This window comes from Didymosphaeria variabile (genome assembly GCF_027946475.1).
Source record: "Didymosphaeria variabile strain IMI 356815 chromosome Unknown scaffold_2, whole genome shotgun sequence".
Taxonomy (NCBI): Eukaryota; Fungi; Ascomycota; class Dothideomycetes; order Pleosporales; family Didymosphaeriaceae; genus Didymosphaeria; species Didymosphaeria variabile.
The window spans coordinates 2094778-2122322 of NW_026611621.1; the positions used below are offsets into that span (position 1 = coordinate 2094778).

The 27545-nt window shown below is 52.3% G+C and overlaps 11 protein-coding genes across 11 annotated transcripts; 3 read left to right on the top strand and 8 right to left on the bottom strand.

The window, feature by feature from the left end:
* Positions 1-8: 8 nt before the first annotated feature.
* On the bottom strand, positions 9-1082 carry N0V89_002399 (uncharacterized protein; the record flags this gene model as incomplete). The annotated part of the gene is made up of 1 exon (XM_056211209.1): positions 9-1082. The coding sequence occupies one exon, from the start codon at positions 1080-1082 to the stop codon at positions 9-11; it is 1074 nt and encodes a 357-aa protein (XP_056074682.1).
* A 207-nt stretch (positions 1083-1289) lies between these two features.
* Positions 1290-3046, top strand: ALG11 (asparagine-linked glycosylation protein; the record flags this gene model as incomplete). Its single annotated transcript, XM_056211210.1, has 3 exons — positions 1290-1603; positions 1660-2789; positions 2850-3046. 3 exons carry the CDS (start codon positions 1290-1292, stop codon positions 3044-3046), a joined length of 1641 nt encoding a protein of 546 aa, XP_056074683.1.
* A 372-nt stretch (positions 3047-3418) lies between these two features.
* On the bottom strand, positions 3419-3982 carry N0V89_002401 (uncharacterized protein; the record flags this gene model as incomplete). The annotated part of the gene is made up of 2 exons (XM_056211211.1): positions 3419-3675; positions 3745-3982. 2 exons carry the CDS (start codon positions 3980-3982, stop codon positions 3419-3421), a joined length of 495 nt encoding a protein of 164 aa, XP_056074684.1.
* A 1124-nt stretch (positions 3983-5106) lies between these two features.
* On the bottom strand, positions 5107-8654 carry N0V89_002402 (uncharacterized protein; the record flags this gene model as incomplete). Its single annotated transcript, XM_056211212.1, has 4 exons — positions 5107-5255; positions 5306-5533; positions 5582-7900; positions 8000-8654. The coding sequence occupies 4 exons, from the start codon at positions 8652-8654 to the stop codon at positions 5107-5109; spliced, it is 3351 nt and encodes a 1116-aa protein (XP_056074685.1).
* Positions 8655-13583: 4929 nt separating this feature from the next.
* On the bottom strand, positions 13584-14486 carry N0V89_002403 (uncharacterized protein; the record flags this gene model as incomplete). The annotated part of the gene is made up of 1 exon (XM_056211213.1): positions 13584-14486. The coding sequence occupies one exon, from the start codon at positions 14484-14486 to the stop codon at positions 13584-13586; it is 903 nt and encodes a 300-aa protein (XP_056074686.1).
* A 1346-nt stretch (positions 14487-15832) lies between these two features.
* On the bottom strand, positions 15833-17629 carry N0V89_002404 (uncharacterized protein; the record flags this gene model as incomplete). The annotated part of the gene is made up of 5 exons (XM_056211214.1): positions 15833-16036; positions 16082-16999; positions 17182-17206; positions 17269-17350; positions 17413-17629. The coding sequence occupies 5 exons, from the start codon at positions 17627-17629 to the stop codon at positions 15833-15835; spliced, it is 1446 nt and encodes a 481-aa protein (XP_056074687.1).
* Positions 17630-18475: 846 nt separating this feature from the next.
* ALTA12 (60S acidic ribosomal protein P1) lies at positions 18476-18957 on the top strand (the record flags this gene model as incomplete). Its single annotated transcript, XM_056211215.1, has 4 exons — positions 18476-18544; positions 18596-18673; positions 18723-18861; positions 18911-18957. The coding sequence occupies 4 exons, from the start codon at positions 18476-18478 to the stop codon at positions 18955-18957; spliced, it is 333 nt and encodes a 110-aa protein (XP_056074688.1).
* Positions 18958-19411: 454 nt separating this feature from the next.
* Positions 19412-20431, bottom strand: N0V89_002406 (uncharacterized protein; the record flags this gene model as incomplete). The annotated part of the gene is made up of 1 exon (XM_056211216.1): positions 19412-20431. One exon carries the CDS (start codon positions 20429-20431, stop codon positions 19412-19414), a length of 1020 nt encoding a protein of 339 aa, XP_056074689.1.
* A 1976-nt stretch (positions 20432-22407) lies between these two features.
* Positions 22408-23199, bottom strand: N0V89_002407 (uncharacterized protein; the record flags this gene model as incomplete). Its single annotated transcript, XM_056211217.1, has 1 exon — positions 22408-23199. One exon carries the CDS (start codon positions 23197-23199, stop codon positions 22408-22410), a length of 792 nt encoding a protein of 263 aa, XP_056074690.1.
* Positions 23200-23651: 452 nt separating this feature from the next.
* On the bottom strand, positions 23652-24628 carry N0V89_002408 (uncharacterized protein; the record flags this gene model as incomplete). Its single annotated transcript, XM_056211218.1, has 2 exons — positions 23652-24238; positions 24295-24628. 2 exons carry the CDS (start codon positions 24626-24628, stop codon positions 23652-23654), a joined length of 921 nt encoding a protein of 306 aa, XP_056074691.1.
* Positions 24629-26283: 1655 nt separating this feature from the next.
* On the top strand, positions 26284-27035 carry N0V89_002409 (uncharacterized protein; the record flags this gene model as incomplete). Its single annotated transcript, XM_056211219.1, has 3 exons — positions 26284-26290; positions 26338-26570; positions 26688-27035. The coding sequence occupies 3 exons, from the start codon at positions 26284-26286 to the stop codon at positions 27033-27035; spliced, it is 588 nt and encodes a 195-aa protein (XP_056074692.1).
* Between the last annotated feature and the right edge of the window lie 510 nt (positions 27036-27545).

Below are 27545 nucleotides of genomic sequence, written 5' to 3' on the forward strand. Positions count from 1 at the left end.
ATACAAGTTTAGATGCGCTGCCGCCTCTTTCCTTGCATCTGCGGGATCATGGTTTTCGATTTAGTCATTGGCAACCCCAGGCCAGGCGTTATTTTCGCATTTGATCCCGGTGATCCCAGCATCGTCAGCGGTCGCTTGCAGGCCATGAAGCCTCGTGGTGCTGGGTATCTCCAGTCGAGCCAGAAGTTCCACAGGATGACGCTCGACGTACTGCCGGCCCAATACAGCATCAAAGCGGCAGGAAGATCCTGACACAAGGGCCCAACCAAGAGACTCGCACCCATCAGGCCTCTCCTCACCATCTTAGAGAATGTAGGCGCTGCGTCCGGGTCCGCGCTGAGCCCCTGCTTGGACATGTACACGTTGGTAAACATAAGTGCGGATACACAAAACGGTAGAAACGGGTCGGCAGCAAGCAGGTCCGGAAACCACAGCATGCCCTCGTCTGCGAGCGAAGGTTGGAACCACGGATTCGGATCCAACGCAACCCCATGCACCGTTCCTGTCCCGCTCTTCAACCCCAATGTACTCAAGCCTATACCCAGCAGCCCATCCCTTGTCCCGCACATTTGCCGTATGATCTCGGCCATGGTGAAGAATATCGGTATCTGTGCTATCGTCCAACTAGCTTGGCCCCAGATGGTGCAGTTCCAGCGTTTATCTAGCGCGGACACTTCCTCCTTCACGGCTTTGGCTATGGCGGTTCTGGCTTGCTTAGGGTTGCTGTACCCGCCACGGAGCATGAGCTCTTGGCGCTTCTGGTAGGCGAGTGCCTGTCGCACTGGGTGCGTGCCGATGTAGCGGGCGGTCAGGGCGTGCGCGTACGAGCCGGCGGTGGTGACGAGGAGGCCGCGGATTATGAAGGCAGATAGCGGGAGCGTGGCATACCAAGGGACGTAGGCGTGTATCAAGGATATCATTTCGTGGGGGAGGTAGAGGAGTGCGTCGACGGCGGCATCTTTGCGGGGAGCTGTAGCGTGGAAGGCGCGGATTCGGTGGTTGTAAAAGGCTGTAGGTGGAACAATCGGAGCTCTAGAGAGCAATTGACGGCCGGGCGATTGCGATATCCGCGAAGATAGCATGGTGTGATGGAAGTGTTCAATGTTGCAAAAGTCTCGCAATGGCACTTCGGCGGAAGCTTGCGGCGGCGGAACCAGGCTGTCGGGTTGGCGCAACGCAAAAGCACGGCCAGGCCCCATCCCACCTCCAGCTGTCCCTTGAAACTCGTCACATGTCTCTTTTTCTTCTTTGCTTTTCCTCCGTCTGTGATACCCCCGGCGTTGCCTGTGATGGCTCTCCTACCCTCTCTTTCTCTTATCCTGCTTTCTCTCGCTGTTGGTCTTTACTTATTCCCCTCCGTGCTGCGCAACGTCGGTCAGTTGCTGGGCAGCTACCTCCGCCGGTCATCCCAAACCAGACGAGAACTTCTGCTAGCTCGGGTAGCCAGAGAACAGCAAGACTACGACGCGAAGCACAAGAACGAGAAGAGCAGGGGAGATGACGAGTGGGAAGAGGTGGAGACTTCCATGGTGGGGAGCGCGGTGAACGGCGGAAAGGCGGATAAGGACTGGAGTGGTATCGTGGGCTTCTTCCACCCATTCTGGTAGGCGTTGCTGCGGCAAATCAGAAGAACACGGTAGCTTACATACTGGTGCACAGCAATGCAGGAGGCGGCGGCGAGCGGGTCCTCTGGGCCGCCATCCGCGCAACCCAGAAGCGCTGGCCGGAAGCTGTTTGCATAGTATATACGGGCGACCACGATGTCGACAAGGCCGCAATACTCAAGCGTGTCAAAGACCGCTTCAATATCCGTCTCCATCCTCCGACCGTACACTTCCTTTACCTTACTACACGCCACTATGTCCTCGCCAGCACCTGGCCGCGGTTTACGCTGCTGGGCCAGTCGATAGGCTCCGTAATTCTCGCCTATGATGCCTTCACGCTGCTTGTTCCCGACATATTCATCGACACAATGGGTTACGCCTTCTCACTAGCCTTCTCCAGCCTCCTCTTCCCGTCAGTACCCACAGGCGCATACGTCCACTACCCCACTATATCCACCGACATGCTGGACTCCCTCAACGTAGGAGGCCAAGGCGTAAACGCAGGAGCAGGCCAAGGATACCGCGGTCTAGTAAAGCGCCAGTACTGGAACCTCTTCGCCGCGCTCTACAGCAAGGTAGGTAGTCTCATCAACGTTGTAATGACAAACTCTACCTGGACCCAAACCCACATCAAGTCCCTCTGGGGCCCGTACCGCAACCGAAGGAACAAGACCACCGACCACGACATCGACGTCGTGTTCCCGCCCGTTGCCGTGGAAGAATTAGAAACTGAGGTCGAAGTTTCAGTCGAAAGCGAGAACCAGCGCGGCCCTTACCTGCTCTACATCGCGCAGTTCCGCCCAGAGAAAAACCACACGCTCATCTTAAACGCCTTTGCCAAATTCGCCAGCTCGAACCCGGACATGCCTTCGTACCCCGGGCAGCGCCCAAAGCTCGTCTTGATAGGCTCTGTGCGCGACTCTGATGACGCGACTCGCGTGTATAAGCTGAGGTTACTAGCACACGAGCTGCATGTCAAAGACGATGTCGAGTTCGTGTGTGATGCGACGTGGCCGCAGATGCTGGAATGGATGCGCAAAGCCAGCGTCGGCGTCAACAGCATGTGGAACGAGCACTTTGGCATTGGCGTAGTCGAGTACCAAGCCGCAGGCTTACTCTCCGTGGTCAACAACTCTGGAGGCCCAAAGCTGGACATTGTAGTTCCGATCGATGGTCAACCTACTGGTAAGATACCCTGCCCTTTCCTTCCATATGTCTAAGTATGGTATCATGACTCCGTGACAGGGTTCCACGCTTCTACTGCTGAAGAATACGCCGAAGGCTTCTGCAAGGCGCTGTCGTTGAGCAGAGGGGAGACATTGGCGATGCGGAAACGAGCGAGAAAGTCGGCAGAGAGATTTACCGATCGCGGCTTCGCAGAAAAATGGTTGTCGAATATGGATCGGTTAGTAATGCTGCAGGTTGCTAGGAACCCTAAGTAGCCGTCATACCCAATGAAAACAAATGTTTTTTCGAATTGGACTGTACGCTGAATAGCCTTGGTAAGATAGAGGGGGAGAGAGAATTTCCACGCATGCGGCACAAAGATCTTTGTTAGAGCCCGCGACAGATGAAGTACAATCGGTGTTAGTCGAGTGCTATGTCACGGTGCAAGAAATGAGACCACAGCATATGGCGTACGTTGACAAAAGACGCATTTCCAAGCCAAATGAACTCCATATTGACACTTAGGTATAATATAGCCAGCGAAAAGCAGATCCGGCAGTGTGCCCGCCGGCTCTCAGATATTCACAGCCATGTTGAAAATCCACCACCTCCACTACATGTCACCCATCACCACCAAGCCCAGACTCCTACAAGGCCGCAACAACGACGCCTAAACCGGCCAACAGCGCCGCGGCACTGATCTCCAATGTACCTGCGGATCCAGTACTCTCGGCCGGGCTACCGGACGTCGTGCCCGAAGCGGCGGCGTTCTCGGTCGAGCCAGAGGAAGACGAAGACGAAGGAGACGCAGAGACGGTGCTATCCGCGCTACCGCTGCTCTTGCTGCTGGCACCTGTACCGGTGGGGGTTGCGGTCCCGGACGCGCTGGTCGGGAGCTTGGTCGCTGTTTATTTAATTAGCTTTCCACCCTCACATCCTGCTACTCTCCCTCTCTGGCGAAAGCGAAACTTACAAACTTTCACACCAGCATCATTGCAGATGTCCGCAAGCGCAGAGAGCGCGTCCTCGGCCTTGTCGCCGCACTTCTTGCTGATCTGCGTGGTGATGTCCTTGGCGGAGCACACGGCCTTGATGTCAGAAGGCGTGTCGTAAGTGTTTACGGCGCCGAGGAGGCAGCCTGGGGGGGAGGCAGCGCTGGCGACGGAAGCGACGGCGGCAAAAGCGACGGCGAAGAGGGTCTTGGTGAACATGTTGGATTATCAAATGGTCGATCGGGTATCGAAAGTGTGGCGCAGAGAGCGTGCAAAGGTCGTAGTAGGTAGGGTATTAGCAAACCGCGTAATGAGTGACGGCCTCAAGAAAAGAATGTGCAAGAATTGAGTGAGTGACTGTGACGGCGTTTGTTGGTGAGAAGACGTTGAGTGCGGCGCGGCGAGGCGGCCAGCATCAGGGGAAAGCACGGGCCGGCGGACTGGGCATGGGTGCTATTCTCGGGGTAAAACGCGCTAGCGGCTAGCCAGGGTGCCAGGAACCGCGTTTTTCCCGTGTCTTCGAGAGATATTGGGAAACCACGATCTCGTGATTGAAATCATCGGCGCAAAACTAAGATACAGATACATTGGATGGAGACTAGGCATGGTTGAGAGAAGTTGCACGATGTGTTGAGAGCTGAGTTCAACCCGGTTGACCAGGGTTCTACGAGGTGCGCGCAAAGTCCGTGAAACGACTCCGATCCGATACCTCTGACATACTTTCTGTGGACTTCGAAAGTAGTACTGCGTCCGCTAGATTTACTACATGCGAAGGCTGCGCGTGTTGTGGGCGAGGATATTACCGAGACGTTGGAGTCACAGGATCTTTAGACACGAATACTGAGAGCGCATTCGTTGATTCTGCCAGGCTCTCATCCTAGCCTTAGGCTCCCTCCATAAAGCAGACTGCACTTATTATAAGATATACAGACAACCATCGTAGTCTCTCTCACCACGACCAAGCGCAGAAGGTACTCAAAAGCGAGCAGTGTAGAAGACCAAACAAGCGAGCCAAGACAAAGTTCTCGTGCGCATCAGAATGAGCTGCCAGCACTGCCCCTGAGCAACGTGATGGGGTATCCAAAGCACAACAGAACACAACATAATTGGCCAAAAGCCGACACCAAAAGCGAATGCAGGCAATCAGAATTACACAAAAAACACCGCTAGTAACCTCCGACGCAACGATTGATTTGAACCAGAAACCAATCGCCTAGGTTATCGACCAAGCGGACTCCTGGGGCACCGTCGCTGAGAATAGTGTACAAGATCTGGGAACGAAAGATGAGAGGCGTAGTGAGTGGGTATTAGATACTTTCGTGCGGTCGTAGCATAAATAAGAATCATGATGGTGGGGTTATGGGGTGTTTGACGCCGTTAGGACCGAGCATCGAGGGTATGGGTTTTCGTCGTGCTTTCGCCATGGGTATGCGCGGGATACCCTGTATGACGCGCGGTTCTTTCATAAGGGTAGGATCTAGTTTGGCGGGAACTGTATGGCCGTTAGTATTTGAGGGCCGACTGCATGGAGAAGTGGCTTACTGCGCGTGATGATTTCGCGGTAGTCTCCCGGAAATCGTGAGTTCGGCGGAGTTGCCGCAGCTGTGCGCCAGAGGTGATCGCTGTTGTCGGAGAGGAAATCTATCTTCGATTTGTGGAAGAATGATGCCTTTCCGCGGTTTCGTTTGGAAAGGATGACTTCATCGAACAGTTTGACCGAAGGATCATCAGAACGCGTACTCTCGCGTTCATGAATGAACTCGTTGAAGCCTGGGTTCGATTAGTGTTCGACTCGTATTTATGAAGCACCTAACGTACCTTGCGTTTGTTGGAGCATCTGGACGTACTGCACGTTCTCGTGTGGTAGACTCTTAACAAACTCATCCATCTTGAAGTGATAGATCAAACCGGACCTTTTCTGGTCACCGGTTGCTGGAGTCATGTACCTCCGGTATGTATACAAAAGGCTCGCAAAACATCTTACGAACGAGGCTCGAACCTGATCGGGGCGGAAAGCGGAGGGGCATACCATGCAGATTGTGTCTACACATCTCCCGTGTGCGTAAGTGCTGCAGCCAGAGCAACGGTATAAACCTTCATCAGACTTTTCATCGCAGATGGAGCATGTTGCTTTCTGCTCCATTGGTCTCCACTGCATACAGTGTCCTTCTTGCCATCGTGTTGTATCCGTATTCCGAACCGGTTGCATCGCCAAGCCAGGCATTATGGTAGATGCTGCTAGGGTTGATTGTGCATATACAGATGGGGCGTACGAAGATGGCGCACGGAGCTCATGGCTCAAGGACGAAGTTGATGCACTGGGAGCATGCCCAAGAAAGGTCTGACTGGGTCTCCTCAGATTTGGAGGTACCCGCTCGAAGCCGAATGATGAGCTCCTACGAGAGGCCGTATCGAAATGTCCGGACCGCTTTTCGCGTAGATCTCGCAAGTTGGCTTGAAGAGCATAGCCAGAGTCACTGCGTGAGATAGGCGTACTAGGTAGAGGAGGGAAGGTTGTCGATACCGGGGATATTTTAGGTGAAGGGGGAGAATGTTGGCTAGTCTTGACTGTACTTGCTGTAGATGGTCTGTCATTTCCTCGACTCGAAACACTTGATTGCAAGAAAGCGTTGTATATCAAGGGCCGGGGGTTAGATGGCAGAGGACCTGAACCAAATGAAGTTGAGTTCATTCCAATATATTGCTGTACGGACAGCGTATAAGCCCGATGCGAGAAGATACCTGGGTTTTCGGAGCAAAAGGTATCGTACGGAAATGATTCAACAGCGTAGGCGGGAGGTCCTGTTGGTACACCATATCTTGTGTGATGTGGCGCAGAGTGTTGCAGTAGAGATGTAAGTTTACGCCGCTGTTGTCGCGGAAGCGGCGGAGCTTGTCCACCGTTTGTACCAATCATGTCGTTGTCCAAATCGACCAGAACATAGTCATCTTCAGGGTAGTCCGCGGGTTCATATCTTCGTTCGATTCCAACAATGTACGGACAAGGTGCTTCGATGGTCTGGACTAGACGTGCAGGTAGGACCGGGATGAATACACCAGCCCATTTAAAAGGGTATATCAGATTGGCTATTGCCATGCTTGCAAGGTGAAGCATGGCAGTATGCGAGGAGAGAAGGATGATCTTTGATTCGGCCAAAACATACTCGAACAAAGAGACGATGTTTGGAATGGACAAGCATCTGAAAAGAGCGTAGATGTCGATGTTCCGAGACCCGGGAATCTCGTTGACGGCCTCTTTCCTGGCGTATAGACGAAGCTCGCGGATCGCAATCTCGACTTGTGTGATAGAGTTGATCGGACTAAGAGCCTCTGCGCACAAGTTGACAACATAACGCTCGAGGGGCTGCCACATGCCAATTCGTGGAGAGCTAGGCGGCACTCGCTGTACGACGCCATTCGTCATGGGTACAACAACGGCCTTGAGCCATTCTTTCCAGAAGGGTGTCAGACTGGCATCTCGGCCCATAACTCCGTACGCGCGCGGGATCCAGAGTCCAGTTTCACCGTCTGTGAGGCCTTCAATCTTGGAAGCTGCACCATGCCTCACTGGCCGCAGGAGATCTGTCATCAGGCCAATCTTCTCTTCTACCGAACTGATCTCATCCTCGAGAGCTTCGCGGTCCTCAGATTCGGATGCTACAGTAGGCAGCTTTGCTAAGAGTCTTGATAGCTTTGCTCTCTCCAGTGCTAATCGCTCTCCCAGACTGGCGGCTAGTTCGCGCTCTTCTTGGTTCATGTGCAATCGCCGCCATTCTTCGCACTGTCGTTCCAGCCCTTCAGCCGCCTCAGCATTCAGCGGCTGCCAGACGATCATGCAGATACCATATAATTTGGAACCGTCTGAATTCGTCATAGCAAATCCATGCCACCCAGTCTTCGGTCGTTCATCTGCTGAAACCACCGTGACATCGTTGGGAAAAGCAAACATTGGAACGTAATCCGGGAAGGGATTCCTGCGCTTCAGTTCCTCGACCATGTTCTTGGGCGGGTAGCGATCCAGTAGTACGGGCTCATAACGACGTAGCAGGGGATGCATGTTCGGCTCCGGGTTGAAGGGTTGTGGGGCTGGGATGACTGAATTGTAACCAGACATTCGTTTTGACGTGCGGACCGATGCTGGACCCATGTCAGTAATGTTTCCGATCTCACAAGCAAACAAAACGCCCGATTTCAATCGCCCGGGATCGGCGCATCGCGCCCTACGCTTGGACTTACCCTGGCGTGCCACGGAGGATGTTCTCTTGAGGCTGCTCTGCATAGTCGAAAGGCGCCGCCGAATGCTGCCCACGCCAGATCTAAGATTTCCAACACCATCTTCCTGCTGTTGCTGGATCCGCTGCGGCCGCGGTCGCGGCGGTTTGGTGGGAGTCGCCCTGTTCTGCTGTGCAACACCTGCTGTAAATTGTATCTCTTCGAGAAACGTGTCGCGTTCCGAGGCGAATTTCCTCAACGCATTCTCAAAGTCCTGATCGCTAAGCCCTGACCCTCCCAGCTGCACGCCCTTGATTGTCGCGCTACTTCGATTGCTGGCGGTCTGCTTGGAATCCGGCCCAACAATGGTGCCAGTAGACTTGCGATTCTCAAAACTCAGACGGGCAGATGCGCGTCTGCTGGTGTCGCCATTGGACAGAGACAAACCCTCCTGTGACTTTGGGCGGATCGAATCGGTCTCCAGAGCGCGGTCTTCTTCAATGGTCTCGTCTACGTCTAGCGGTGGGGGCGACGACAGCGGCGAGGGAATGGTGCTGAGGCTGTTTGGCTTGGGCTGTGTGCGTTCGTCGTAGACTTGCGAGGACTCAATTCCAGATATGAAGAAATAGTCGGCGAGCGGCGGTGTGACATCTGCAGCGGGAGCGGGAGCGGGAGCCATTGTAGATGTTGGGACATGTGATATCCAAGACGAGGGCGAAGGACAAGGCAGCAAGAAGGTCGTGGTGAGGTCGAGGTCGAGGTCGAGGTTGCGGCCAGGCGATCAAGGCATCTGGAATTGGACGCTCGTTCGCACGGTTTGTGCGTGCGGCGTGCAGGTTATGCACGGGGAAAGCTTGAGACTGTACGACGGTGACAGGCTTGGTCGCAGCCGTTATCGCGTAACACGGGCGCCGGCGAAGGTTGTTGGGAATACAGATGGGCGTGCGGGTTGCGAGGCGGGCGCAGATTCAGGCGGCTTGTGCAGGAACGGAGGAGGATTGGATGCGGAGGAGTTCGGTGCAGGAGAGCGTTGGGGTTGGCGGCGAGATTTTGGACCAGCGAGGACGGTGCTGGCCCAAGCCCGCGGTTAGGGCACGACTCCTCTACTGATTAGCTGCTTATCGCCGCCAAAGCACAGGGCGGGTCGTCTGCAAGCGGGCAGCCAGCATTTGGAAAAGGCACGACGCGGCGGGATGGCGCGTCGTTGGCTGCTGCCCGGACACGCAGGACGAGCCTTTGGACGAGCCCTTGGACGACGGCCACGCGCCGCTCTGCTGTCGTCGTCCAGCAAGGCCCCGTGTGCCCGCCGCGCCGACGCGTGAAGATGGCATTCACCCAGCGGCGTGGACGGCAGCGGCAGGCGCGACCCTGAGCCCTGAGTCCGCAACTGCCCCCGATCGAGACGGGTGCTCCCTACTGCCTGCCGAAACAGGACGCTCCCCTGGGCAAGCGCGACAGGGGCCGCCGAACCCCCTCGCGCCCGCCGCTATGCCAATATATAGTAGCATACTATGCTATGTAGCATGCAGTGTGCATCAGACGAGGTCCGGCACCGAGAGGCACTTCTGCCAGGGCACGGATAGGGGGTGCGACCCGAGCAGCAGCCTGTCAACTGTCACTCGTCGCACACGACAATGACACCGCACGATAGGACGTCTTGGGCGCAGGGGTAGATGAGGGGCCCTGCGTGCAATTGTGGGCTGGCTGGATATCGATTCCATCCGCCATGCTGCTCCAGGCTTGAGACGTGTGTGTCCACGACGACTGTCACGCCTCACCACCGACGATCCTGACCATCGCAATCCATCCCGCCTCCACCTCGCCGAGCGCGCCCTCTGGAACAACCAACTTCCGCGCTGATCGCCCACCTCATTTCATCCACCTACAGAGACCCTCAACCCGTTCGTCTCTCGCATCTCGGCATCGAGGGCGGGCTGGCCAAGACGGTCCCGCAAGAGCACGGTCCGCCTGCACCGCGCTCCGTCTGGGGACATCCTGGTCCTCGCGATTTGCTCTAGTCTCGCCTCCTCCTCCAATCCCTCGAGCCATCGTCCAATTTGCCCCACCGGGCTCCTCCCCGTTGCCTGTGTTTCAACCCTCTGCTTTGCTGCCAAACAAGCTCGCCTGATGCTCTGCCACGTTGGAATGCCGTCGAGACGAGTCCGCCCGGTCAGAAAAGGCCGATGCCATGTCCGTCTCCACGTTTGCACTGCGCTTCCGGCTGACTGCAGCAGCAGCAGCGTTAATCTACTCGCTGATTACGCAATTAATCTTCCGTGTGCGTCTGCGTCCTCGTACATACACAGCATGCTAGCCGCGGCCCGAACCATCCAGCCGTATCCCTGGTCATCAGAACGACACGTCGTTCTTGTTGTCAACTATCGCGCTGGAATGAATCCAGCAAATTCCGACGAGCATTGCATTCTCTCATGGCGACCATCGAAGCTTCTTCCGCGATATCGGGTGAAACGTTCGTTACGGCCCGGGTATGCGGTCCAGGAACCGCTGCCTTGTATGCAGGTACAAATTGCATGTATTGGAGGCGTAGGTTCTGCAGCCATCATGCATCGGCTCACAAACAACTCTTATCGTGACGGGTGTATACTAAGGCCCTGCGGGATGCCATACGCGTACAGGCGTTGGTCTCGATCTGCCCAGCCGAGGGTGACTCCGTTTACCGTGTCGCTTGCATGCAGGACAGTATTGCTGTATCGAAAGGCAAGTGTCGCACTGGACGTGCCCGGATGTCAGATCCAATATTCATCTGAAACATGAAGATAAAGCTCGAATTCTGCATTGATTCGCGGACAGATTTGTTATGACGGCTCTCAACACTACTTCGTATATCACTGAACTGTACTCTGTCGTTGTGTCTACGCATCGGAAGACGTCTACTTGCTGGTACATTAATCTTACAACAAATGGGAAAGCATACATGAAAGAAACACGCAGAGTACACATAGAACGCTTAGACCACCTTCCACCATGTTCATATTAACAAGGTATAGTCGGGCCTACATATGTCAAAATTTTTCCAGGAAAGGGTCACCCTTGATACCAGCAACAAAACTAAAACCCAGAGTCAGTTCCAGCGCCGACGACCTGTTCTACGTATGATCCTCCCGTGTGACAAATCGTCGGGACGACACTGACTCGGATTCGAAGAGGAACGGTGATTGCATGAGAGCTGTCTATGTATAGACTTGAACCAAAATTTATCTCGTTATCACCAACATGGTATCACTGTTCTATCTAAGACGCGCGTACAGTCGTAAGATTTATCCAACGTTGTCAGACGCAACACCGACCGATGTATCGATGTTTTACATGAGCCTCCATAAACTTACCCTACGGTCCAGTTGTTCGCAGGAGATGACCCAATTGCCCTGCTGGGGGGTGCAAAATCGTGGTAAGCTCTGTAATCACCCAGTGTAGGCCTCTCAATGTGCTTTATGCACTTTTCACCTACCATACCGTAGTGGTACATACAGTACAACATGCGGGATAGTGCTAATCCTGATGTGGTCCTAGGGTAAACAGGTCATGATAGTGCGCAGTTGGACCATATCCTTGTGTAGAAGGTCAATCAGCGTGGCTAATAAAACCAGATCAAAATGTCGAACCCCAAGAATAGGACATTATGCGCTCAGATAAATTTTAAGATCTGGCCTAAGGCGGGACGTTATTGCCATCTCAAAGCCAACTTTATCTGCTCGGAGAGTTTTACCCTGCATTCTATTTGAACTCGGAAATTCTTCCATCTCATGAACAGCGAAAGAAAAAACCGAAGAAGTCTTGATCAAACAATACCATAACAACGTGTTTATTAACAAGGCATTACCAGGTCTACAGCTGTAAGCGCGTGGCGACTGCTACAACGAAGCGCAGAATGGGTCATGCAAGCTGATGCGAGTACACGGCAAGCAGCTACAGCTTCCAAGAAGCAATGCACAATCCAGTGAAAGGTCGATCTCGTTTTATAGCTCTAGTCCGGCTTGAAACTTGTCGAACCACGGTATTTTGACATCATACACAACACATCAATGCGTACAACATCTTCCTATCTCTTCTCGTCGAGTTTAGGCCCATGTCATATGGCTACACTACTTCCGTTATCGTTTAATATTAGTGTTCTCCATTCTGCCCCGATAATCTATACTTCACTCCAGCTCTCAATAATGCTTAGGTCAACTTTTTTTCATCGACCACCTTGAACTCGACTCAAGGCAGCGAAGAAATGCTACGGAAACGACAGCAGTTACCAATGAACTGTTTCCAAGCAGATGTCATTGGTGCTCTGCTCCTGCCAAACATCTCCGACAGATATGGACAAAATTGGGGCATTGCTATTGTGAGCAGTCCACACTGTACATAGACTTTGCGCGCACTTATGCTGATACTGCTGATACTTGTTGATAGAGCACAGTCCTAGCGATTGTTCTTGGCGCCTTGCTGGTTGGGAGTACGCATATAGGTGTTCTTATCGCCTTTCAACTTTGCGCTGGTGCCTCGGCATTTACGGTGCTGGCTGCTGTTCCAGTTAGCGACGATCTTTCCTTGTAGCATCTATCAAGTGATTGTCTAGATATGGATAAACGAAGTTGGTCCTGTAAAGGTGCGTGCAGGCCTGGTCGACATGCACGCTGTTGGTCTTGTTTTCGGATACACGGCTGAAGGCTGAATTGGCTCACGTGGCTTATGATACTCCAAGGCTACTCCTGGAAGGGCTGTCAGTCCTAGTTGAAGGTTAACAATAGAAATATGATCGAGTGTACACAGGCGGCTAGAGCACATGGCGATCACCTATCGCTGTCCAATTCGTATGGCTCTTCTGCTCCTCGCAGGCCTCTGTTGGTTTCACGAAACAGCCCGTTGGCTCATAAAGAAAGACCGCATCGATGAAGCGCGCATCATCCTCGACCGTCTACACGCCGACCCTAGCGATCCGAAAACCGAATTCATTAGTGCAGAGTTCCCCTCTGATCCAAGCGCAGAGTTCCACTGACCGAACACTGGAGGACATTGCGCCTAGTGTTGGTTTCGAAAATGAGGTTACGGTGTACCAGGCGGAGGCTGACGTTAGGCATGGGATTTTTGTGGATAAGGGATAAGAAGGGAGGGAAGTGAAGTGGAAGATGTGACTGATGCGCAGAAAGCGTAAATGAGTATTCCGCAGGGGGGCAATGAAAGCTCACACTGCTTTTCAATCGATCCCACTAGAAGAGTCTGAATTTCCCAGCGCCCGAGGTTGTGATCGCCTAGATATTTTTTCTCCGACTTGCAGCGTGCGTGCTTGCTTTTGGTGCCACGGCATAGTTTGCAAGCCACCGCAGGCTACGTAGGCGGCCCCCATCTTGAAGAATGCCATGGATAGCTTCGTTAAACTCGTGCAATTTACCATGGGATTCGTTTTGCTGAGCTCATTACCTGACCTGCATTGGCGAGTACGGATCAGGATCGTTCAGTTCCAGAACCAGCCCAATTCTCTAGTGCTCTCTTCGGCACGATCTCTTACTTGGCGCCTGCGCTCACTGCCTATCGGAAATCTCGTTTTCCGGATGATTATGCGCGCATGCTCATCAACGCCTAGCAGTCAACCACCCCGTACTCAACGTTCCCGATCCCCCAACCCCGTCCGCCATTGTATCGCCAACTGCCCCAGAACCTTCTTGTTATCTACCAACTGAGCCTTCGTTCCATCCTCCAATACTTTCTCTCTGGCCTTCTCCTCAAGCAAAAACGCAACCTGAATGACCTCTCTCGCCATCAGCACCGGCTTCATCACATCCTCTTTCCCCTCCTTCAAATCGAGATCCCAATTCAAGCTCGTGGCCTTGTATATCTCATTCGGATTCACGCTGACATCTTCCAGACTCACCGCACCCTCCCCCATATTCTCCAGTTGTGCTTCGAGGAGGTGCCGCCCGGGCGCGAGTTCTCCCGCCTTCGTCCGCACAGAGAGGAGCTGCTGCGCGACGAATTGGTATAGCTTGCGGAATGTGCGGACTTTGCCGCCGGTCGGTCTGCCCTCGCCTGCGAGCGCAGTCTCCGTATATGTGACCGTCACGGCGAGGACGTGGTTGCCCTCCTCCTTCAATTCGAAGCGTAATATCTTCTGCAGACTTGAGCCTGGGCCGATGTCTTCCTCGTTGCTCTTGGTCAGGGAATCTTCGTTTCTATCATGGCCGAAGAGTTCGAGTGAAGTGCCCTTAGGCACAGAGGGTGTTTGCATGTCTGCTTGTATTCGCACCCCACTAACCGCTTTACTTGTGTTCCCTGCCTCGATCTCGTTGTTCGCGCATAGTGTACAGGAGAATGTTTCGCCGACATAGGCGCTGCCGAAGGCTTCAGGGAGATTAAGGACGGGCGAGAGGATGAATTTGGCGTCGGTGCGCGAGGAGGGGTACGCCAGCGATGCTGTGGGTGCAATGCCCAATGCCTCCGAGGCGGGCAGCGGGTATTGTGTTGTAAGAGAAGGGCGGGAGAGGCTTGTGTATATCAGTAGAGACATGCAGCGCAGAACACAGGTAGTAGAATTACCGTAGGACTTTCAAGCTCACCGAGTGCGGAGTCTTGAGCGCATCGGTGGTGGAGGCGTGGTGTTGGTGAGCCATCGCGTACTAGAGGATACAGCTGCACTAAACACAGCGCATGGCGATCGTGGAATATGCTCTGTAACTCTAAAGATTATGTATGATGTTGTGTCGCGACGTCGAGGAGCTGTGAGGTCATCGTAAGCTCTCAGATCCCTGCCTGCAGTTGAGGTGCTGTGGATCCTTGGTTCGCCTGCGATCCCCGGCACTAAGCCATGCATCCGCGCTATAGTTGAAAATTAGCTCTTTTCTTCCGAAAACAATCCTTCACATAAACCCTAATCTAATCGTCAATTGCTTTCATTTCCTTGTTGTCAGTCATGCCCCATTGCAAGATGGGCTCTGCGCGCATCCCGCTTCAACGCTGTCCAAATCTCGAAATAGTAACAGACACTCCCAAAGGTCTGCCCAGGTGACTTGAATACCGCATGCCTCCGAAACGAGGGTTGACAAGCTTACAGGGAGAGGTGTATTTGCAACTAAGAACATACCCGCCAAAACTGTGATAGATACATGTCCAGTCTTGCTACTTGGGATAGAAGAAAATGTGAAGCATATAGAGCATACATCTGTATATCATTACACCTAGTAGGTACATCCCGGTGGGAACGAACGCAGTCGTTGACCGCTTTCCAAGCAACTGGCCCCTAGGACATAGGGAGGGCAAGAAGCAGAAAACCCAGGCAATAATATTTGGCCTCGGCTCCATGTTTAACCACTCCTCCCAAGAGCAGAATGTAGTTTGGGAACGCGATCTCTTGCGCCAGATCATCACGTATCGCGCATTACGGGACATACCAGCTGGTGAAGAGCTTTGTGAGACCGATCAAAAGCCTCAGGTTCAAGACTCGGGTTACTGACGTATACAAAAAGGCATATCGTATGGCGACCATCTGACTTTCAAAGATGCAGACGCTCCACCTCCACCTCGGCCTGAAAACGAGATAGAACAGCTTAATCAAATACAGCTAGACTAGACGACATATCAGCTATGGATACAAACAGTATAATGAAACCGGTCCACCAACAAACAGCCACCCAGCGAAAAACCCAAGAAAGGATGCAACGTGAAACATTCTAGCCTTTCGCCCAGGTTGCATTCACATCGTAAGAATGTAATAATGGTAGGGACGGTCCGACGCGAAGATCAACAAACATCATCCAAAGGTACCTCAAAGTGCAAAAGCGTCCTGGCGAATGGACGAAGAGAAGCCTCATCGCTTCAGGATCAAGCATAGCGTTGTGCGCCTGTAAAGTCTGGCGATCATGCCGCAGTCACACCTTCGGGACCACTTTCACTCGCTGGGGTCTGTTCTCCAGCCGAGCTGCTGTCCTCTGCATCGTTGCGGAGCTCGTACGCTAGTTCAAAGCATTCTTCAAGGAGCTGCGTTACGCTTCCTTGTCCGTCTGGAATGTCATCACCAACCACGAATTTCCCGTCCACGCGCATGTTATCGATGGAGTTTAACTGTCTGACGTTAGCAGAGCTCACTATGTGAATCCAGCGTCCGACCTTCATGCTATAAGGATACAGCTCCCGTGGGGAAGAGACACCTCCGAGTTTCTTCACCTCCAAAAGACACTTCCGGAGCGTTGTGAGTTGGTTGTAGATGGGCAAAAGCGCTTCCGAAACGGGCTCTGAGGAGGCGATCAACTGAAAGATCATGGCATAGCTCTTGCGCAATAGATAGAGTAAGGTCCTTTGTTCGTACAGCTCCGATGGACGGCCGAGCGCGTCGATGAAGTTGCCATCGATTCGTGCCTCATCAATTCTGTCCAGCTGCCGTTGGAAATTCCATAGATCCGTCTCACGGAGGGACCACGCCTGAGTTAGAGAGAGTTTCTCCAACTTGTTACGGATGCCCAAAAGCTTGTCGTATATCTCCTGGAAGGCTGGTGCGATTCGGCCTTTCCTCTCTTTCATTAGATTGGTCCATAAAAAGTTCCGTCGCAGAAGTGTTTCGATGAGATCCTTTGCTGCTGGAGCAGGTTCTGGGTGTTCTTGGGTGAAGGTGAGCTTTTCGATCATTTCCGTAAGCTTCTCCTCCTTCGTTTCGCGTTCCTCAGAGAAGGCGTGAATTCCATATGGTCGAAGCTCTGTCTGAAGTTCTTTGAGTTGTACTAAGAATTCGTCGACCTCGGATTCGGGAAACTTTGATCTAGTATTACATGCACACAATGACCTGAGAATGGAAACAAGCTTCTCATACTTCGGGCTCAAGTCTGGCGTAAGGTGGGAATGCGCCAGTTCCAGCCTAGCTATCGTTTCTTCGCAGACTTGGATTCGTGCCTCGAGCAATGTCAACAGCGAAGGAGTATATGTGTCCTTGCCCCGGTCCATGTAGCGCCGCGCATTCTGCAGCATCTGACCGATAGCTCCAAGATCTTTTGCGGAGTAGAAGTGGGCTTCCTCAAGGTGGTCCAGTAAACGCTGTAGACCGTTAGCAGAACCGCCTAGGTGTCATGCAGCATCAGGTTGGAGTGATCGACATCCCAAGACAACGCAGACCCATCGGACAGAGAGGAAGTTACAAAAGTCGCTTCTGAATTATGATAAAGCAACAAAAGGTTTGAGGTGGGGTGAAATGTCCAAGATATACGCGCGTAGCTTACTTTGACTGTTGAGATGACTGAATACCTATTCATTCATGAGCACGTGACCACAAGGAGGGTCTAGAGTGACCGTTCGGAAGTACATACACTGCGGGAGCTTCATGATTCTTCCCTATCGTCATATAGGCCAGCGAAACGAGTTGGAAGCAGTCGTCGAGGACGGTGTCGACTATGGGAAGTCGGGTTCGTAAGCATATTGCCTCTCAACAGAATCTTAATCTTATGACCAACCTCTGTTCTGCTCGAGCCGCTTCGTTGTTCGGATCTGATTCAAAATTTCTACCTGCTCGATGACTTGGTCGTAGAGGCCGATGACATCCTGGCTCTTTACATAGGTTGAGCGGTCCTGTTTCAACAATTCCAGGTTTGTCCGCACGGCGAGCAACTTGTCTAGGATGGGCTGTTCTTTCGGGTCCAACGGAATGCGCGGCGCAGGTGAGTCCGTCATGCTGGCTGCAGGTTTTGTGTGGGGTGGATCTGCAGAAGTGTTGTAGACTGGAATTAAACAAAAGATGTAGCAGCGGTCAGGTGTCACAGTGGACCGTTTGGGAAAGTTGCATGAGGGGAAGTGACGTCGCCCCGTCGGCGTCTCGGCGCCTGCTTCCGCGCGGACCCGGAATAGCTCGTAGTCACGAAAACACACCATTTCCAAGGTTCCACTTGATCACAGCCAACGATAGAAAGCGGGTTACGAGAAATTCAAAGCATTCCGCTGTCCGGCTTCCTGATATCGCAAAAACAAAGAATCGGACAGGTTTCTTTATGCTGATACGAGGTTCTGGGCACCACATCCGAGCATAGCTCCTGGGCATCGCACCCTTTAGGCGCATAGGCATCACATCTACCTTTTCTGGGTTAGAATTGTAATTTCAACTCCTGCCCGTAATTGCTGCCACTGATGCACATTAGCTAGAGGACGCAATAACGGTCCCTTATGTACTTTCCAGGGCGCGGATTCTTTGCGTGGGCTAATTCCAACACCTCGAGGACTAAAGGTACTTGGACTCCGGAAGTGCGTATTCGCTACAGCTCATTAGGTATACTTGCAAAGCGCTGGGCGAACCGCGGTATCGGGATGACATCTTTCGGGATATTCAAAGGATGCAGATCTATAACACGGCCTCGGTCGCTGTAAAGCCAAGATGTTCGGCGGAGTCGCTTTGGTTTCGCCGATTGGCTCTCGCTTAAGCAGACCTCCACAAACGTCTACACCACACAAAAACACCTCGTCGAACACCACTCACACACCTCGTTCCGGCATCACCACTCTCGACAAAAACCGACCACAGTCGCAATGTCTAACGCCGAGCTCGCCTCTTCCTACGCCGCCCTCATCCTCGCGGATGACGGTGTCGACATCACTGTACGGGCTGCCGCGCAATCGCAGCGGGATTGCAGATGCTAATATGCGCAGGCCGACAAGCTCCAGTCTCTCATCAAGGCCGCCAAGATCGAAGATGTCGAGCCCATCTGGACATCGCTGTTCGCCAAGGTGCGCACAATCGTAAAATCGCAAGATAGATGGTTCTGATATGGTACAGGCTCTCGAGGGCAAGGACGTCAAGGACCTGCTCCTGAACGTCGGCTCAGGCGGCGGTGCTGCTCCCGCTGCCGGTGGTGCTGCCGCCGCTGCCGGCGGTGACGCACCAGCCGAGGAGAAGGCTGCCGAGAAGGAGGAGGGTACGTCACAACACTATAGGAGCAATGCGCGGACGCTAACAAATCACAGAGAAGGAGGAGTCCGACGAGGATATGGGTTTCGGTCTCTTCGACTAAGCGCCTTCTCTTCACGTTTCCTTCGCCATTTGCCTTCGTCGGGGTTTTCAAAACGGGTCAGCGGATGTTATCACGCATATTCCCAACCTTGGGGCAGACAAGCATCGGCTGTCTGTTATACTGGCATATCACCTGGGAGAATATATGACGGCGTCATGAGATATGTTAAGGTGGTGGGGTTTCAATGAACAACTTCGAAAGTGCAAAATACGTTTTGGCAAAATGTGATGGCAAAATGTGATGTGGGACACTAATATAACGGATCACTTGAACAGGACCAACCACGAATGTCGGTTTTGGTTTCCTTTGCCTCCGTCGAACATCTCCATCAGTCTTTCACCTGCGAACATGGCACCACAGTAGCAACAGCTAGTCGAAAAGCGGGCCACTCTTGCACTTGGTCGAGACTTCGCCTTATCAACATTTACTACCACCAGACCTTCCCAAGAATATTCTACAGTGGCGGGGTGTCTGCATAGGTGAGTGACATGTAAGAGTCCATGTACCTGTTACCCGCAACATCCGCAGCGTTCATGACCTTCCGCAGCTCCTGCTCTTCCTCTTTGCTTAAAGTCACTTTCAACGCATCCACATTCTCCTTAAGCCTCTCTAACCTCTGAGTGCCTGGGATAGGAAAGACATCTTCACCCTGCGCGAGTTCCCAAGCGAGCACCAATTGCCCTGTCGCAACACCCTTCTTATTCGCGAGCTCAGCAAATTGGTCAACAAGCTTCAAGTTTTTCGGGAAGTTCTCCTTCGAGAAGCGCGGTGCCTTCTTACGGAAGTCGCCCTCTTCGAAGTCATCAGGAGACTTATAAGCCCCTGTGAACATTCCACGGCTCAGTGGTGAGTAGGCAACAATGGCAACGCCAAGCTCGCGCGCAGTGCGCAACAGGTCGATCTGCTCCGATTCTATGTCCAATGCGAACGGGTGATATTCGACTTGCACGGCCGTAATAGGATGCACGGCGTGCGCGCGGCGGAGAGATTCGGCGCTGCACTCGCTAATCCCTAAATGCTTGAACTTACCCTCGTTCTTTAATTCCACCATCGCTCGGACCGTCTTCTCAATAGGCGTCACTCTATCCAGACGGTGCACGTAGTACAAATCCACGTTTGGCAGGCCCAGTCTCTCCAGACTCTTGTAGCAAGCTTGTTTGGCGTATTCCGGTGTTGAATCAATCTTGAAAGATCCATCGTCCATTTTCCGATTGGCGAACTTTGTAGCGAGGAAGATGTGCTCGCGCTTCTTGGGGTTGGCTTTGAACCATTTGCCTAGAAGATCTTCGTTGTCACCGTACATGTCAGCCGTGTCCCAGAAACGTTCCCCCATCTCATACGCGGCGTCGAGAAGGGCGAGACGTTCGGAGTCGGGCTTGGGCTTGCCGTAAAAGACGGAGAGACCCATAAGGCCGAAGCCAAGGCGATTTACTTGAGGACCATTTTTGCCTAGGGGAGCTGTTTTGAGAGACATGGCGTGTAGTGGAAAGGGAGTATTGGAGGAGTATTGGAGGAGTATTGGAGGAGTATTGGAGGAGTATTGGAGGAGTATTGGAGGAGTATTGGAGGAGTATTGGAGGAGTATTGGAGGAGTATTGGAGGAGTATTGGAGGAGTATTGGAGGAGTATTGGAGGAGTATTGGAGGTAGAGGTGCTGAAACTTAATGAGGTGACGACATGGTTGCGTTCATGGGCTTTTATAGCCGAATCAATTCTACCGGGGATGTTCACTACATCATGTTTTACAGCTGCCCCGCTAGAGGTGTCTCCGGATTGAAGAATTATTGTATGTCCGGGACCTTCCCCGGAGTCCTGGCTTGGCTTCTTGTGCTTACGGGACGTTCCGCGAGGGAATTAGTGAGCACAAGGATAGTGGTTGAATGCTGGGACTCAGTACGATCAATTGAAGGCGCAGCGGACATACCGGGTATTTCCGGTGCGGGCGAAGCTCACTAGAGAATTTCGGACATTGAAGGAGTTAAGGATTGTTGGAACATACTATGTATATAGGACGGATAGGCCTGTTTTTGGTAGAACTTCGTACACGGTGCCATTCTCGACGTCGCCGTACATCAATTGATGTCGCGACAAGGATAGGCAACGACTCGAGCCATACCACAATCGTTCGGCGCTCGAAAACTCTGCGAGCCACGAGGCCATTCCCATACTCATTATCACCCCACTGCTCTGTTTATCAATTCTAACACGTCATGTTCTCCGATCGTTTGAAAACACCATGCAACTCGCGGCCAGGTCGCCACTTCGCCGTCTTTCCCCACATCTGCCGTAACGTGGAGACCTCCACACCGGGCTGTGTGTCAATGCTTTCATACCCGGTGCAACATACGCAACATCTCATGCTAGAGGCTCGATAGGATCTTCTGCCACATACTGATCAAAATCCACCAGGGGCTCGATCTCATCGACATTCCATTCCAAGCGTGCCCACAACCTCCCTTCCTCCACCTTCGCCATTTGGGCCGCTGCTTTAGCGAAGGCAGCAAGGAATGGCGTAAGTGTTTCTTCGAACGCCGCGACTCGGAACGATGCCCAGGCCGCTGATTGTTGGTCAAATGGCCATGTCCATGTAGACATCGTAACGATGCCACTCCTCACCGTCTTCCGTAACTTCGCATGGAGCATACTACGTCGTTCTTCTTCCTTTTCTCTATTTTCCTGAGACGCAGACCTGACAGCGCGGTGTGGTCGTCAAGATGGCGTAAAAGAATGAGTCGACGTGAATGTTTCTCATGCAGATCATGAAATCGTTGTCTTGATTCGTCGAACCAATAGAGCGTGAAGCGATTGTACACCCCTGCAGCGCGCTCAGCAGTGTGTTAGTTTCTGCGCAAGACTGTCAATGTTTTCAGATTACTGTGATTGAGGAGATCGCTGATGCGGTCGTCCAATCCCTGAGGTAGATCGTCCATCCTGTTAAGTGTGTTCAGGCTTGGGGGATAGAGTCTTGAAATGAACGACCATTAAGGTGTGAACATTTTTGCTCTTCTAGGGCATGGAGTCTAGTGTCAGATGCAAAGACTCCAGCTCCATGCGGCGCAGTGCGATGCGGGTCAGGCTAAGGTGACTTCACCTCATTCACCTCAATTCATCCACGTGCCATCTTGGCACCGAGTTTCGTGCAGGCCTATCCTGGTATGCATCAGTGCATTGCAAAAGTTCTTACGCCATCGTTCCACGTTGATTTTGCAAACTATCGATTGCCAGCATTGAGAACGGCTGTCCATACCCTCCTCCGTCAAAATATGACGCCAGATAAGTAATGACATGCATGCTTTATCTCAAATGGAGTATTGGCTAGTCCCGAAACGGCGCAGGTGACTTTGAGGCACAGTAGAGGTGTTGATCGGTGTTGATAACTGTCCACGTCTTGTGGCGGAAAATGAGATCGAGATGCCGGTGCTTGAACATCGTCTTTGGTAGATGGGTCTTTCAAACCGAGCGCGCGTCAGCTTCGTGACCAATGTTCAATCCCAGTCTGTCTTCGATGACCTCCACGATCTCTCTCCAGTCTTTCATAGCGCCCGCTCCTACATCTCCACATGCAAGTTGCTTCTCCATGGGTAGGAGCACCTCAAACCATCCGCCATTCTTTGCACCCCACTCTTCGTCCAATATGTCCACCTGCTTCTTCGTGATAGGCTGCTTCCACATGGCGGTGTTCATCGATGGCGCAACCAGAATCTTCTTCTTCTGCCGTGCTCCCTCCGGATCGCCGTTGTCGCCTTGAAGGTTGCGCACGGGGTCCACCTCGCCAGTCGTGTCCCAAGCGCGTATAACAGAGAGTAACAAGTTATCTGACCAGCCCTGTGTGATCTTCGCGAGTGTACCTGCACTGAGTGGCGCAATGACCATGATGTCGGCCCAGCGCCGTAGTTCGATGTGGAGAATCTTGTTGCCGCGCACCCATGGCTCACTCCATTCATGCTCATCGACATATATGCCGTCTACACTCGGTAGAGCTTCTATTTCCTCTAATGTTGGCTGTTCCGCGCTTTGCCCCCGGAGGAAGTTTTTGGCGGCTTTGGTAAAGACGAGGCGAATCGAGATATTTGCGTGCCTCGACAATGCCTGCACCATATTCGGGATCTTGATAGTGGCCACTGAGCCGGTAGCGCATAGTAGAAGATGCAATTTCGAATCCTCAAGGGGTAGCGCATTTGGATCCAGATTGCGCACCGGCTTTAGATGCAGTGGTTTGAGGTTTTCTATAACAGCGGACATGCTGTGGTGTTGTGGCACGAACAGCGTTCAGTAAGCTTAGCACCGGTGAGATGCAACTTTTTAGGGTGATAGAAATGCTGAATTCTACGCATTCAAATCTTCTAATCAATCGTGGTGGAGGCGAGTTGTGTTGGATTTATGAACGGCGAGACCACCTACATAAAGGTACGCACGTGGCGATTACGTAATTTTTATGCACGTGAAGGCCGGCCGAACAACTCACAACACAAACTAATAGACCGCACTCAAACTCTCTTCGTGAAGATATTTATGCATATCGTTGGATATCACCATGTTATATTGCGGTAGATCACTCGGAAGTCGACCTCGACGCTTCTCTGGTGCGATCGATTGAGTTATTGCCGGATTGACCATGACCGACAATCTGGGCACAAAGCTAAGCGTAGCTTATCTGACGCATACTGATCTAACTTCCAGCTGATCTACTTTGATTAAGATGACTGCCTTTCTCCTTGCTCCAAACTGAACTGCTCTAGCAGGGCCTCGAGGAAACGCAGAACTGAATTACTAACCCATTCTTGCGCCTCAGGATGGGAGATGACGTGGTCAGCCTCGGGAACCAAAACCGACAATTTGCTCACAGTTCCCTTCGGGCAGGCCTGGATCCATCGACTCAGCAGCTCCTTCTTGTCCACAGAAGGTGGAACGAGTTCGTCTTCTTTGCCAGGAAGCATGAGTATAGGACTATCAATTCGACCAAATTTGGCACTGACGGTGGCATCATCGAGATCCGCGGAGAAGGAATCGTCATCGCCTCCCTTGGCTGCGAGCGAGTTCCATCTATATGCCGTGATTGGGGATGTGAAGATGAAAGGAATAAAGGAAGTCGGCATAACATCGTTTGGTTTGCCCTCGGCGATCATTTCCTGGGCGTGCTGGTTGGCCCTCTCTAAGTCGTCTGGAGGCATCAAAAGGCCCGCTGTTTGTCTGTCTGAGACGGGACTCAAAAGGATGTAGCCGTCTACTGGAGCGCTCTTATGCTTCTCGCGGTCCGCATACTCGAGGCAGTCCTGGCATCCTGCATGTTGTAAGACACTCCAGCTATATGTGAGACATGAAAGAAAAGGTACAGACCTGTAGACGCTCCACAAAGGACGATCTTCTGCTTGCCAAGCGTACGAAGGTATGAGACCAGAGCAGATATATCCTGCACATCGTTGGACAGACTGGAATACCCAAATCCAGTGTACGAGCTTCGCATGCGCAGGTCCCAAACACTGAATGCTGAACCATTCAACTTGCGTACGATCGCATCGACCACAAGATTGGTATGGGGGCCTTCTGTAAAGCCTCCAATGAAGACGAGTGCATTCCTCTGCGTCCAGACTGCTCTCTCGTACGCGACGATATTGGGCGTCCCTGAGGCAATGCGATGTACCACGACTGGGAAAGGATCCGTGGAAGCCATCGTTACTGCTACATCGACCGTCCAGCGGTCACTTTAAATAATCAGGAAATATACACACCATTTAAATTCTTTCGGAACCACAGATCCCGTGAGGAACCATTTGTCCCCGCTTCCGCGCCGAATCAGAAAGCAATCCCACTAGATGAGGCGGTGCAAATCCTATTTGAGTTGCAATAGTAGGAGGAACAGCTTGGCCTGACTCGCGCATTTCGCCAAGCCTTTGAAACACTCAAGATAGGTGTTGCGCGAAGCTTTCGCCAACTTGCTGTGCCCGCTTACGTCTCTCAACTAGTACCACGATTCGCCAAGATGTTCCTCAGCAGCTTCACGGTCAGCTTCAAGGATAGTCTGCCTTTTACGCCGTTTGATTCGGTATCGGTTGCTGTCATGTCTCACTATACGACACGATATACTCGAGCGAAGCAGCCCTGACCCCGAACAGTCCCGGTGAACGATCAGATGGGAGTCACAACCATGGGTCTGCCTATCGGTGCTTTCCGAAAGTTCCTTCCCCACCTTATCATGGCTCTGGGCAACTTTTTCCACAAGATCTCAGCCAACCTAGATACTATAGGAGGCTGATCATTGGCCTACTTGGCTTTTTGACAGCTTGGTGCCCTATTCTAACGTCTACCAGGCCTAAAAATATAGTTTCAACAGAATCTGGCCAATAAATAGTCTGCTATAGCATCTAGATTAGCTGAGATCTTGTGAAAAGCTACCAAGAGCCATGATAAGGTCGGGAAGGAACTTTCGTAATCGATGATAACACATGTATATCATCCAGGTGGTGAACACTCAAGGAGCAAAACGGCGATGCACCGTCGAAAGGGATGTGCAGTCTAAACTTACTGTTAGTAAGGATAATCTTTTCTGTGGCATAGAGAGCACCTCCGCCAAATGTTTGGTCCTCAGCCCCGCAGGCCTCGTACTGGCCCCATGCTTTACCTCTGGACTCCAGATGAAGCGCATCCTCATCAACAACTCGGAGCATCATGAGAGCACTGCGACGCTATTGCTATAGATTGCCTCTGCACTGATCTGATGAAGGGTGTACAGCATGACTGTCTCGGAAGAAACTCGTGGCTTGCCAGCGCTCACTGAAACCACTCACATCGCCAATCTATCGCACGACAAGCCGCACGCATGGACCTTCTATCGTGCTCTGGCGTAATACGGCGCATTTTCTTTTCCAATGGCAGCTGCTTCGCTCAGCCTTCTACAAATGAGGCTCGTTTGTCGCTAGGGGTTAGATGCATCCTATTCGCGGGAACACGATCCTTGGGGCCGGGTAAACCCACTTTCACTTATGTCAAGACGATGCTCGGCTGCCATCTGGAGGTAGGATGCAACTGCTGTTTAATTATAGGATAGAGAGGACCCTTCGAACATATGCTGCGTGGCGTACCATTGATCGCGTGCTCTCGGTCACAATACTGCCGCCTTGCATTCACTCGTCTCTTTTCGTCACTCATTTTGAAGATCGTTCTGACTTTATGAAGTATTGTTCAGTTTCTCGTCTCTTTCTTTGTCAATTTCAGCATCATGCGGAGAAGTCTGCTGCTGGGCTCAATGGCCATTGTTGGTGCATGTAGCAACCCAGGGGTGAACAACGCCGAACCTTTGCGCATACATTGCAACTCTACGGACCCAGGATGTCTTGTCATTCCCTGCAAGATCGGGGTTCCACTGCTTGAAATGAATATCAGTGGACGTGGAAGGCGACAAAAGGCTTATCGACGAATTGAAGATCGCATGGCAATGGCATTACGACATCACCTGGCTCAAGAACCCGCCTGCCGATCGGGAAAACGGCTCACTAGATCTCATCACTGAGCTGGACCAGATCAAGATCAATCTAGAGATATTCGAGAGTGAGTCCCAGGTGCAAGTGGCCATCAAAAAGATCACGGTGCGCTCCGGTGACTACCATCTCAACTACGTTCCAGACCCCTGCAGATATTCCACTGGCGGTGGGATGTCAGTCTCGTAGCATTGCCGGACGATGGTGTGGCAGTGCCGAAGCTCTACGTGACTTTCGATGCACTGAAGGTCGCAGATGGAAACATCACCGAGGACAAAAATCTCAGATGTCGCGAAGATCAACGATAACGACGCTTGGCAATACCTCGAGAACCTCGCGCAATGGGAGCAATACCGTGACACCGATGGTCGAATCAACAGCCTGTGGGCTAAGGGTGATACTCTTACACCCGGGGCATTTATGGTCCAGTCTCGGTTTGATGGTGCTGAGACCAACATTACCTTCGCCAACGGGACAACTATCGAACTTATAAACACGGCGTGGACAAATGAAGATTTTACAGACGTGAAGGAAGGCAAGCCCTTCCACGAAAAATTCTGTCAGGGAGACATCTTTGGTGCGCGTGCCGGTGACAACGACTAGGATATCTGGGAGCCGCAGTACAAGAGCAAGCTTGGAGAAGCGGCTGTCATTTCAAAGGGCGAGTACCACAGCTGCCGACTACACAAGCGCGAGGTGTGCCTGCACGCTTCCCAGAACCAATTGTTTATGCCACTAGCGGTGCTGTCGCCGGATACTTTCTGGAAGGCGAGGGCTACGACGACATCGCCGTCCTCAAGATCATCACATTCGACCCCAAAAACGAAGAGTACAGTATCGAGTTTCAGGAGTCATTTCCCAGTTTTTCAAACTGTGTCAGACTGCAAAAGCGCGCCGGCGACGGCATGACGCGATCCCAAGTGCAACTCGAGATGCGAAAGGGAGACAAAACTTCTACGCCGCTCCAGTACATCTACGAAGCTGCCGACTGCAGGATCTTCTATACGCATAGGAGCTTTTCGGATCCGGATACCGCATGGATCAGGCAAGGGATGCGTTCCTACAGCTTGAGGATAAGTGTGTGAAAGGCTCTACGGGGCATAAGAATGGTAG